Here is a 13,191-nt window from a genome sequence, read left to right as displayed (position 1 = left end):
AGAGGGGTCGGAGACTTGCCAAATGGTCAAGCCAGCGTCCAGGCAGCCCACTTCCTCCCTACGGCTGTGGCGTGCCGGGGTAAAATCCGGGAGACCCATACAAGCCGAACGGAAACTGCACCATTATCCTTATGGAAACGTGGTAAAATAATCCTGTGGCCCTTTTACAGTATCAGGAACTACGTGCACGAATCCTCCGAAACTTTTGGATGTTGAGTCATACCTGTGGGGCTTGAAATCACGGAGAACTGTTTTTAAAATATATATCAAAAAAAAAAAAAGAGTGATAGTTTTTTTTTGGGGGGGGTCTGTTCTCCATAGTGATTTTTAAGGAAGAAAATGCTTTTTAAAAATTCCAATAGACTTTTTTCTTGGCTGTGGTCGGAAGTGGGGTAGAACTTGAAAATTCTGCGGTTTCGAAGGACGCGTAAGCGGTGAATTAATGCGATGTGCAGGAAGGCTGAGCGCCTCGCTGTCCTGCAGCCTGATCGCAGACCACCCACCCCCCTTTCTCCCCCGGCCTTAGGGGAGGGCGTCTTGAGTCATGGTCGGTGTAAACTGATGCCCAGGCGGTATGAGCTCCAAGAGGCGCTGCTCGTGCACGTTAAGGCAGAGCAAAGAGCACCCCCAAAGGGCAGCAGCTCCCCAAACGGAGAAGTCGCTGCAGCCCACCAGCCCGGCCGAGCGGCGGCAATGGCTCTGTTGGCGCGAATCCTGAGCACCCGCGCGAGCTCGGCGCCCCGGCGCGGTCGGCTCCCGGCCCCCGCGGCCCAGCAGCAGCCGCGACCCCAGGGCGCACGGCCGCCGGCGGGGGCGCGGGCCGAGGACAAAGGAGCGGGCCGGGCCCAGGGGCCCCGCAGCCTCGCCGCCATGCCGGGGCCGCGGAGCCTCGCCAACCTGGTGGAGTTCTTCTGGAAGGACGGCTTCGGCCGCGTCCACGAGATCCAGGTAAGCGGCGCGGGCGCGGCGGGGTCGGCCGGGGGGCGCCCGGGGGGAGGCGCAGCGCAGCGCAGCGGAGGGACCTGGGCCGGGGGCGGGGGACGCCCGGCGGAGGATGCCGAGGTGGGGGCGCCGGCGGGGAGCGGTCCCGGGGGGAGGCCCCGCCGGGCTGGGACCGTGGACCCCGCAGGCGGCCCCCGGGAGCCCGAGAGCAGCTCCTCGACCCGCGGGGGCGCGCCCTGGGCTCCCCGGACGCCGTGTCTACGCGGCCGAGGCGCTGTGGCTCCGGGTCCCGGTCCCGTGGGCCCCCCTCCCCCCAGAACTCCGGAGGTTCGGGGGCCACCGGTTGCTCAGCCTCCGAGGGTGTGAGCGGCCCCGGCTGCAAGCGGGACTCGGGCAGGGACCTGGGAAGCGCCCAGTCGTTGCAGCGACCTGCGGGAGAGTCTGGGACCCGCTGGGCCGACAGTTTCTCGCCTCCACCCTGCACTGTGCCCCCCTCCGCATCGCGGGTGCGCCCCTGCGGCAAGGTGACCCTCTGCCCTCAAGGGTCGCGGGCTCTTGTCGCCTCCCCCCACGTCTTCTTGGGACCTGGGCCTCCTGAGCCCTTCCGAGGGTACCTCTGCCCCCCCAAGCACACTTGCCTTTGTTCAGAAGCTTACCCTTCACTCTTCTTCTCCGAGGAAGCCTCTTGCAACTACCCACCTGGCCTGCCCTCGTAGTCCTTCATTTTCCCCTCAACCAGCAAACACACCCCATGGTGCAGAGGCCCCATTGGGCTGCAGAGGCAGAAACTTCATTAGGAGAAAATGAAGGTAGGACTCCGGAGGGAGTTTAATGGGACTGAGATCCCAGTCCCTTCTCTCCATCTCCCACACCAACCCTACACAGTTTCTTCCTGGACAGGCTTCCAGGGCTCAAATATGATTTTCTCTCTTTTCCGTGTGGAATCTGAATACAAGATATCAGGGTGATGGTTTTAAATGGGGCAAAAAATGTATTGTTATTTACTATGAACAAGTCAGTACAGATTTTTTTTTTTTTTTTTTTTTTTACTTTTATCCCCCTCTGCTTCCATCTTCTTTTTATCCTCACAGCAGAAGCCCACAGTTGGTTCCACAGCATAGGTTTCTTGGAAAAGCTGACCTCTGTTAAAACCTGCATCCCTAGCAGGAGCCACCTGGAGAGCCACCTCTTCAGGGCCAGAGAGTGTCTCAGTGCAGAGGCACATTTTCCCTGCATCTGCCCTACTTCCTGCCATCACCCTAAAGGCAGCCCTCCTGTCCAGGCTCAGACCTTGCCTTTCTCCGTGGTGGGTGGTGAGTGGTGGTGCACACCTGCCAGAGGACAGTCATGAAACTGACTCACCTGTGCTTTCCCAGAAAAACAATAGACAGGCCCCGTCTATTCCCAGCTCTGTTTTCCTTCTGGGCTTTCCTTTTCCTTTATTCTCCAAATAGTACTCATTTGCAGGAGTGGAGATCCTCCTGCAACTTCTCTGAGGACCCCTAGGGAGTGCCCAATAGCCTTGAGTTACCCACTTTTCAGGTATGCTCAGGTTGCTTTAGATCAAATAAGGTTCTAGTAAAACCCTCTGTCCTGCTCTCCAGGTTGTTGAGCCACTGGTAGAGAGAGTTTATTCTGTTACTATTACCTCCACTTTCCTTTAATCAACTTGTGGTCACACAGTGTTTGCTCTCGCATCATCTGTAGGGTTCAAGTCTTCCATGTACAGGTGGGAAAGACCCAGAGTATTGGCTGGGTGACTTGCCTGAGATCACTTAGTGACCTACTGAGTGAGCCTCAGTGAGGCTACTTAGTGGCAGAGCAGGCATCCCTCGGCTGTGTCGCCAGAAGCTGTTTCAGATGTGACAGAGCAAGAGGGTCCTGTTACAATGCTAACCTCCACAAGCACCTGTGGGAGTCGTGGCTAATCACTTATTCTCTCTGGACCTCAGTGTCCTGGTCTGACGATCCTCATTCATCTCACAAGTTATTGTGAGGTCAAATGGGATTAGGGCTACAGAATGGCTTTGTCAGCTGTAATAATAACAAAGACTGATAATGAGGATTTCTAGAACTCTTTTCATGTACCAGGCACAGTTCTGAACCCTACATGTGAGGCAAGTTCTAGTATTTGTCCATTTTGCAGGTGAGGAAACCAAAGTACAGCAGGGCGTAACTTCTTAAAGTTCCCCAGGTGGTACAGTCTGAGCTCAGCTTCAAGCTCCAGTGTCTGTACTCTTACTGTCTATGCAGGTTTCTAAGTGCTGGGACTGATTCCTGTACTGTGGTCCACTAGCGAAAAGTGCTGTATACTCTCTGGGTCATCCAGATAGTTCTTTCTCATGCCTCCTCAATTGCTCCCTTGTGTTGATGGTGTTTTTTCAGTAGCTGGATTTGCTGGAGGACTGACTCCTTTCCCGGGAGTTGCTATTAACAGTCATCTCCTCAGTGGCTCCCATTCGGAGACCTAGAGGAACACCTTTCAGTTGAGTCTGAGTGTCTTCATCTCTGGGTGGGAGGACTCCACTCAGGTTGATACGGAAGTGAACACCTTATACCTGAGGAGGAGAAGGAAGAAGGGAGAGACGACAAACCCTCTGGCCTCTATTTCTAAGGTTGAGAGCTAGGGAGATAAAAGAAATGTTGGCAGATGCCAAAGAGAGACTTAGTCATTTTCCCCATATGCTCAGCCCTGGCTCTGCCATGGTGAGCCAGGTACTCTCTCTCTCTCTTATTTATTTGTTTGTTCACTTATTTAACCCATTTACATTTATTGTGATTTCTCTTTGTTTTTTGGTAACAGTGCCATTGAGATCTAATTCACTACCATCGTAGTCACCCCAGTCAATCTTAGAACATGTTCATAACCTTAAAAAGAAATCCCATATTGTTTCTTTTAGCTATCACTCCCCAACTTTCCATCCCTCCAGCCATAAGCAACCACTAATTTACTTTCTGTCTTTATAGACTGGCCTATTCTGAACATTTCATATAAGTGGAATCAAAATATGTGGTCTTTTGTGTCTGGCTTCTTTCACTGAGAATCACATTTTCAAGGTTCAATTTTGTTGTGGTATATATAGCACCTCATCTTTTTTTTTAAGATTTTATTTATTTATTCATGAGACACACACACACACACACACACACACACACAGAGAGAGACAGAGACAGAGATACAGGTAGAGGGAGAAGCAGACTCTGTGCAGGGAGCCTGACATGGGACTCGATCCCAGGACCCCAGGATCAGGCCCTGGGCTGAAGGCAGCGCTAAACCGCTGAGCCACTTGGGCTGCCCCACACCTCATCTTTTTTAGGTATAAATAACATTCCACCATAGGAACATACTACATTTGCTTGTCCATTTATCAGTTGACAGACATGCAGATTGTTTTCCACCTTTTTGCTAATAGTGAATAATGATGCTATGAACATTCAATATGTTTGTTTTTGTAGAGATATATATTTTCATTTCTTTGGATATATTTCTAGGAGTGGGATTTCAGGATCAAATAGTAACTCTGTATTTAACCTTTTGAGGAACTGCCAGACTGTTTCTGAAGTGGCTGCACTATCTACATTTCAACCAGTGGTGTAAGAGGTTGTGATTTCTCCACATCCTTGTCAGGGCTTGTTATTACCTATCCTTTTGACTATAACCATTCTAGTGGGGTGTAAAGTGCCATCTCATTATGATTATGACTTGCATTTCCCTGATGACTAATGATGTTGAGCTTATTTTCATCTGCTTATTATCCATTTGTATATCTTCTTTAGAGAAATGTCCATTCAAATAATTGCCCAATTTTTAATTGGTTCATTGTTTTATTGAATCGGTAATAGTTTTTTTCAATATATATATTTTCCATACAAGTCCCTTATCAGATATGTGCTTTGCAAATAGTTTCTTAATTCTGGGGATTATTTTTTACTTTCTTCATAGTATCCTTTGAAACAAAAGTTTTAAATTTTGATGAAGTCCAATTTTCTATTTTTTTCTTTTCTTGTTTGTGGTTTTGATATTGTATCTTAAGACATCATTACCAAATCCAAGGTTCATGAGGATTTACCCCTATCTTTTCTTCTAAGAATTTTATGGTTTTGGCTCTTATATTTAGGGCTTGAACCCTTTTCAGGTAATTTTTATATCTGGTATGAGAGAAGGGTATAAACTCATTCTTTGCCTGTAGATATCCAGGTGTCCCAGCACCATTAGTTGAAGAGACTGTTCTTTCCCTATTTAACTGTCTTGGCACTGGCACACTGTTGAAAATCAATTGACCAGAGATATATGGGTTTATTTCTGGATTCTCAATTCTCTTCCAGTGTTTTTTGTTTTTTTTTTTTAAGATTTATTTGTTTATTTATTTATTTATTTATTTATTTATTTATTTATTTATTATGATAGAGAGAGAGAGAGAGAGAGAGAGAGAGAGAGAGAGAGAGAGAGGCAGAGACACAGGAGGAGGGAAAAGCAAGCTCCATGCCGGGAGCCCGATGCGGGACTTGATCCCGTGACTCCAGGATCGCGCCCGAGGCCAAAGGCAGGGGCTAAACTGCTGAGCCACCCAGGGTTCCCCTCCTCCAGTGGTTTAGATGTTTATCCTCATGCCAGTACTATGCTGCCTTGATTACTGTTGCTTTTGCAGCAAGTTTTGAAACAGAGTAAATGGAATGCTTCAACTTTGCTCTTTTTTTTCAGGGTAGTTTTTGCTGTTCTTGGCCCATTGCATTTCCATATGAATTTCAAGCTTGTAAATTCTCTACAAAGAAGTCAACTGAAATTCTGATAGAGATTATATTGAATTTATGGGTGAATTTAGGGAGTATTCCCATCTTAATAATATTAAGTCTTCCAATCCATGAACATGGGATATCTTTCTATTTATTTAGGTGTTCTTTAATTTCTTTCAATGATCTCTTATGGCTTTTGAAATTTAAGTTTTGCACTTTTTTAAAAAAAATATTTCTAAGGATTTTATTATTTTTGATGCTATTATACTTTTCTTAATTTTCGTTTTGGATTATTCATTGCTAATGTGTGGAAATACAACTGACTTTTGTATATTGGTCTTAGATCCTGCAGGCTTGCTGAACTTGTTTATTAGTTCTGATAGTCTTTTAGTGGATTCCTTAGAATTTTCTGTATGTCAAATCATGTGATCTATGATTAGAGGTAGCATTACTTCTCTCTTTCTAATCTGGATGCTTTTTCTTTCATTTTCTTGCTGGGGGCCACATGTTCATTACAGATTGCCTGCAGAGGGCTCTCTCTCTTTAGAACGGGGTGGTAGAGCCACTAAGGGCCTGGGACAGGGGTTGGAAGTCTTTTTAGCTCAGGGAATCAAAGGCTCTGCAGTTCATCTCCATCCATAATGACATTTCTCTCTTATTGCTCTACATAGCTAAGTATTGTTGAAAACATAGCTCTAAAGAATAAGAAAACTTGGGCAGCCCCAGTGGCTCAGGGGTTTAGCACCGCCTGCAGCCCAGGGTGTGATCCTGGAGACCTGGGATCAAGTCCCACGCCGGGCTCCCTGAATGGAGCCCGCTTCTCCCTCTGCCTGTGTCTTTGCCTCTCTCTTTCTCTGTGTCTCTATGAATAAATAGATAAAATTAAAAAAAAATAAGAAAACTTATGTGAATATGATTATTGATGTGAAAGTACATTTCTCTCAGGAGTATGTGATGTTACAACTCTGGTTGAGATCTGTGTAATGTAGAGCTTTCCTCTGCCCCAATTTTCTGCTACCCTAAAACAAATGTTTATGTCAAAGGTATATCATATCTGTGTATTTTTTCCTTTTTTGGTGTCTCCATGGTATTGCAGCAGAAGCACACACGGGAATATGGAAAAATCTTCAAGTCTCACTTTGGTCCTCAGTTTGTAGTATCTATTGCAGACCGAGACATGGTGGCTCAGGTGCTCCGGGCAGAGGGGGCCACACCCCAGAGAGCCAACATGGAGTCCTGGCAGGAGTACCGACACTTACGAGGCAGATCCACCGGGCTCATCTCAGCGTGAGTATGTGGCCTGGGCGAGCCATGGGTGGGAGTGGGGAGCCCAGGGAGACTCCTGCCTGGATGCTGAGCTCTAAAAATCAATCTTTAATAAATTGCAGAACTCTCAGTGGAATTGTGTCAAGACAGCCTCTTTGTGTGATCTTTTAAATACTAGTGCAGAAGGGCCCTGTCCCTTCTCTGGGAAGAGGTTTGATGGCAGGGACAAAGTCAGGTCACACTAGCCTGCAGGAACTGGGGAGGAACTGCAGGGGAGGAACTGTTCCCCAAGCAGTGCTCTGAGACTGTAGGTATCCTCTCAGTGACAACCAAGGGAGGGAGGCTCACAGAGCCTATCTGTGGGCAGGCGAGGGGGTTGGAGGTGAGGCAGGCAGCTGCTTTAGGAGACCCTGAAGACGGGCTAAGAGCCTTCCTGCATGGATTGCCATGTGATGATGTTCCTGTCTCCTAACAGGCTGTGATTATTATTTGTATACAAGACTAATCAACACCTCTCTGCCCTCTGAGAGCTAATCATAGGGACTGGATGTTACCAGAATCCCTCAACTTCTGCTCTGAAAGAAATAATCAAACACCTCCTCCCCATTGACCCAGCCCTGGAGGGGAATGGTGAAATGCCGCAAAAACTGTTCTCTGTGCCATCACCTGCGGCTTTGCATCAACTATTTGCCCAGGAGCTCTGTCCAGGGCTTAGGAGTTCATACACATAAAACTTTATCTCTTTTGCTAATCACAACAGCTTCATGTCTCTTTATTATAATCTTCTGGCAAGGTTTTTCAAAGGAAATCATATTACTTTCATAAAGATGATTCCCAGTGGCAATTTTCCCCTTAAAGTTTGTGTCAAGGGGAAGAGAATGCAAGGTTGAAGTTATCCCTTCTCCCCGCACAGTATCTTAATTCCATTTGGATCGGCAGATCTTGTTGGCTTTTTATTGCTGGGGAGACTCTCAGAGGTTCACCGAGTTCTTTTCCGGAATATCAGTGGAAGTAAGATTATTAAGATTATCTGAAACTTGCTTTATTCTTCTAGGGAGGGTGAACAGTGGCTCAAGATGAGACGTGTATTGAGACAAAGAATTCTGAAACCAAGAGATGTGGCCATTTTTTCAGGAGAAATCAACCAAGTTATTGCTGATTTAATTAAAAGAATCTACATTCTCAAGAGCCAGGCAGAAGATGGAGAAACTGTGACCAATGTCAATGACCTTTTCTTCAAATATTCAATGGAAGGTGAGGTGAAGTCAGGAGACAGATGGAAGAAAGGACATTTGCCCAAAATAGTAGTTCTCATCCACTGGGCATGTCCTGTGTCCCTGTGGGCATTGTGCTGAGCCCTGTGCATACACACACATAGCTCTCACGGTGCTAACTGTGCCAGATGTACCACCGCCACTGGTTTATAAGTGGGGAAACTGGAAAACAGCCCCCATTTTTAGTGGCAGAAACTTAATTTCATATCCAGGCCCCCCCCTTTTTTTAAGATTTTATTTATTCATGAGAGACACAGAGAGAGGCAGAGACATAGGCAGAGGGAGAAGCAGGCTCCCTGAGGGGAGCCCAATGTGGGACTTGATCCCAGGACCTGCGGATCGCAACCTGAGCCGAAGGCAGGCGCTCAACCACGGAGCCACCCAAGTGCTCCAAATCCAGGTCTTTTTAACTCAAGAATCATGCTCCTAATTACCACACATTTTGCTTTAGCAAAACAGAGTAGAAGTTAGAGGGCCTCTACTCTAGTTATTGTAGCTTTTAAAGTGTGGGATGGGCAGGACATTCCCATCCATGTCCTAAAATCGAAAATCAAACCCAAAGGTAGTCATTGAAAAGTCCCCTCCCTCTTCCTCTCCCCTGAGCTGGGGAGGTTACCAGTTTCCTCAAGAGATACTTTATGCACATACAAGGAGATACATGTGAATGTTCTTTTTACTTAAAAAACCAAAACAGAATAGTAGCGTACCAAACAGGTTGTTCTGTACTTTGCTTTTTTCCATCAAGGACTTTCTATCAGCATTCTCCTTTTTTTAAAAGTGAGCTTACCTTACTTCAAATTTAAATTTTAAGTTAACTTTTTAAAGTTCTATTAATGCTCCCTGAATGGAGTAACCAAATCAACAGAGAGCTGAGTTGTAAACACAGTGGGAAATCCTGCTTTGTCCTGATTCATTGAGGCTGTTTCCTCTGTTCCTGTGGTCTCTGGGCCTGGGGGTCCCCACTTGGTGGCCCAGAGGTGCCACCTTTCGATTCTCCAGCATTGGGCCAGTGGGCCGAGAGGTTGGGGGCTTTGCATCTTGGGTCTTGAGCAAACCATCGAGAGGGAAGGGAGGGGAGTGTGATGCAGCTGAGCCCGGCCAGGCAGGAGTGACCTCCCCACTGGCAATCAGCACTGAATACTCAGAGCCTTGTAAGCTCAGGATGTGGTGAAGAAATCCTGCAGTGATAGAGCACAGCAGAGCCTGGCTCAAGGAAGTCACCTCGATTGCTTTTGAAACTTACTTTTATGGCTAGATATGGCATATCGACACTGTGAGTCATGTAGAAGATGAGGGTTTATTACATATATATATATATATATATATATATATATATATATATATAATTGAAGTTTGACTTGCCAACATATAGTCTAACACCCAGTGCTCATCCCATCAAGTGTCCTCCTCAGTGCCCATCACCCGGCTACCCCAACCCCCCACCCACCTCCCCTTCCACAACTCTTTGTTTCCCAGAGTTAGGAGTCTCTCATGGTTTGTCTCCCTCTCTAATTTTTCCCACTCAGTTCCCTCCTTTCCCCTATGATCCCTTTCACAATTTCTTATATTCCCTGTATGAATGAAACCATATGATGATTGTCCTTCTCCAATTGACTTACTTAAACTCTCTTTCCCGTGCAGGGGTGGCCACCATCCTCTATGAAAGCCGCCTGGGCTGCCTGGAGAACAGTGTCCCGCAGCCCACCGTGGACTACATCGAGGCTCTGGGGCTCATGTTCAGCATGTTCAAGACCTCCATGTATGCGGGCGCCATCCCCAGGTGGCTCCGCCCTCTCATCCCCAAACCCTGGCTGGAGTTCTGCAGGTCCTGGGACGGACTCTTCAAATTCAGTAAGAGAAGACTCGAGGGGCACCTGTTGTCTCACTAGTTGATAAAGTTGCGTGGCTGTCGTGGTGTATCTGATGCTCATGCAGCCAGAAGGGTGATGCTGTGGAGGGTGGTCTCATGCAGTTGCGTGTTATTTGGACCGGTTATTTATTTATTTTTTAAGATTTTATTTATTTGAGAGGAGGGAGAGCGAGTATGCATAAGAGCAAGGAGAGGGAGAAGCAGACTTCTCACTGAGCAGGGAGTCCCGATGTGGGCTCCATCCCAGGACCCTGGGATCATGACCTGAGTGGAAGGCTTAACCCACTGAGCCACCCAGATGCCCCTGGATCAGCTGTTTGGATCAGCATCTCAGATGACAAGAAGCTTGTGGGTTGCTACTGTAAACAACATGATAGGTTTCTCATTTTTAAATTATTTTTATTGTGACAAACAGGCTAGCGCTGATATATGCAAGTAAATGTTGTGTAAGGAGATGATGTCTTTAGTCCAATAATTCTATCAGTGCTTGAAACGCAGACAGTGTTTGGGCCTGTGCACATTCACTCGAACATTCTCATTTGCGGCTTTTTGGAAAGAGACTGTCTCTTACCTGGCGAAACAAACTGGGAAAGAATACTTTCTTCAAACCCAGCAAACAAGATTAGTTTTCCTACATAGCTAAACATTTCACTAAAAAAGAATTTCCAAAAAGAAAAGATTTCCAAAATGTTTATTAGAACAATGTTTTTAGAACAACACTAACATTGAAAGAAGTGTCCCATAGTGTCTTTTGAAGGCCAGCTTTCATTTGAGTATATTAGTTCTGATGGATTTAATATGCCACTATCTTTTTATGGTAACATGGCCTTTACACTCATTCCATTCTCCCTTCTGGAAACATAGTGGGAAAAAAAAGAACAAAGAGATCTGTATTCTTGTTACTCCAAAGCTTTCTTGGCTCTTTGATGAGTAAAGCAAACATTTTCAAATACCTTCTGCATTATTTTCAGAGAGGAAGAGATGCTTAGCTTGTCTTTAACTTTTCATTCATTTATACAAACAGGCATATTCATGAGCTTCTCAGGTTGATGATGGTAAATCAATCTGGGTTTCATTTGCTTTGGAACCTGCCACAGATTCATCTTTTGGGAAGATTAGATTATTCTCAGCCAAAACTTCTTTCAAAAGAAATAACTCTTTTCAAACAGGCCAAATCCATGTTGACAATAAGCTGAAGGACATACAGTGCCACATGGACCGCGGGGAGAGGGTAAGAGGGGGGCTGCTCACATGCCTCTTCCTCAGTCAGGAGCTGACGCTGGAGGAGATCTATGCCAACATGACAGAGATGCTGCTGGCCGGTGTCGACACGGTAAGTGTCTTGGCCTTTCTCTCTTCTTCATAAGCAAAGCACAACTAAAGCCGGGGCCTTTGCTAGTAATCTCTCTCTTTTTTTAATACATTAATTTTTTATTGGTGTTCAATTTACCAACATACAGAATATCACCCAGTGCTCATCCTGTCAAGTGTCTCCCTCAGTGCCCGTCACCCATTCACCCCCACCCCCGCCCTCCTCCCCTTCCACCACCCCTAGTTCGTTTCCCAGAGTTAGGAGTCTCTATGTTCTGTCTCCCTTTCTGATATTTCCCACACATTTCTTCTCCCTTCCCTTCTATTCCCTTTCACTATTATTCATATTCCCCAAATGAATGAGAACATACACTGTTTGTCCTTCTCCGATTGACTTACTTCACTCAGCATAATACCCTCCAGTTCCATCCACGTTGAAGCAAATGGTGGGTATTTGTCGTTTCTAATGGCTGAGGAATATTCCATTGTATACATAAACCACATCTTCTTTATCCATTCATCTTTCGATGGACACCGAGGCTCCTTCCACAGTTTGGCTATTGTGGACATTGCTGCTAGAAACATCGGGGTGCAGGAGTCCCAGCGTTTCATTGCATCTGAATCTTTGGGGTAAATCCCCAGCAGTGCAATTGCTGGGTCGTAGGGCAGGTCTATTTTTAACTCTTTGAGGAACCTCCACACAGTTTTCCAGAGTGGCTGCACCAGTTCACATTCCCACCAACAGTGTAAGAGTGTTCCCTTTTCTCCGCATCCTCTCCAACATTTGTTGTTTCCTGCCTTGTTAATTTTCCCCATTCTCACTGGTGTGAGGTGGTATCTCATTGTGGTTTTGATTTGTATTTCCCTGATGGCAAGTGATGCGGAGCATTTTCTCATGTGCATGTTGGCCATGTCTATGTCTTCCTCTGTGAGATTTCTCTTCATGTCTTTTGCCCATTTCATGATTGGATTGTTTGTTTCTTTGCTGTTGAGTTTAATAAGTTATTTATATATCTTGGAAACTAGCCCTTTATCTGATAGGTCATTTGCAAATATCTTCTCCCATTCTGTAGGTTGTCTTTTAGTTCTGTTGACTGTATCCTTTGCTGTGCAAAAGCTTCTTATCTTGATGAAGTCCCAATAGTTCATTTTTGCTTTTGTTTCTTTTGCCTTCGTGGTTGTATCTTGCAAGAAGTTACTGTGGCCAAGTTCAAAAAGGGTGTTGCCTGTGTTCTCCTCTAGGATTTTGATGGAATCTTGTCTCACATTTAGATCTTTCATCCATTTTGAGTTTATCTTTGTGTCTGGTGCAAGAGAGTGGTCTAGTTTCATTCTTCTGCATGTGGATGTCCAATTTTCCCAGCACCATTTATTGAAGAGACTGTCTTTCTTCCAATGGATAATCTTTCCTCCTTCATCGAATATTAGTTGACCAGGGTCCACTTCTGGGTTCTGTATTCTGTTCCATTGATCTATGTGTCTGTTTTTGTGCCAGTACCACACTGTCTTGATGACCACAGCTTTGTAGTACAACCTGAAATCCGGCATTGTGATGCCCCCAGCTATGGTTTTCTTTTTTAAAATTCCCCTGGCTATTCGGGGTCTTTTATGATTCCACACAAATCTTAAAATAATTTGTTCCAACTCTCTGAAGAAAGTCCATGGTATTTTGATAGGGATTGCATTAAACATGTAAATTGCCCTGGGTAGCATAGGCATTTTCACAACATTAATTCTGCCAATCCGTGAGCATGGAATATTTTTCCAACTCTTGGTGTCTTCCTCAATTTCTTT

General features: G+C 45.8%; 1 protein-coding gene across 1 annotated transcript in view; it reads left to right on the top strand.

Annotated features, from left to right (window-relative positions):
• The first annotated feature begins 693 nt into the window (after positions 1-693).
• The window catches only part of LOC129503811 (cytochrome P450 27C1), a 28,295-nt gene continuing 15,797 nt past the window's right edge, over positions 694-13,191 (top strand). The window contains exons 1-5 of the mRNA XM_055316234.1: positions 694-948; positions 6,773-6,963; positions 7,997-8,196; positions 9,858-10,067; positions 11,256-11,419. Coding sequence (XP_055172209.1) covers positions 694-948; positions 6,773-6,963; positions 7,997-8,196; positions 9,858-10,067; positions 11,256-11,419 — 1,020 coding nt within the window. The remainder of the gene's footprint in view (positions 949-6,772; positions 6,964-7,996; positions 8,197-9,857; positions 10,068-11,255; positions 11,420-13,191) is intronic.

This window comes from Nyctereutes procyonoides, unplaced genomic scaffold (genome assembly GCF_905146905.1).
Source record: "Nyctereutes procyonoides isolate TBG_1078 unplaced genomic scaffold, NYPRO_anot_genome, whole genome shotgun sequence".
Taxonomy (NCBI): Eukaryota; Metazoa; Chordata; class Mammalia; order Carnivora; family Canidae; genus Nyctereutes; species Nyctereutes procyonoides.
This window is presented reverse-complemented; position numbering and strand designations above follow the sequence as displayed.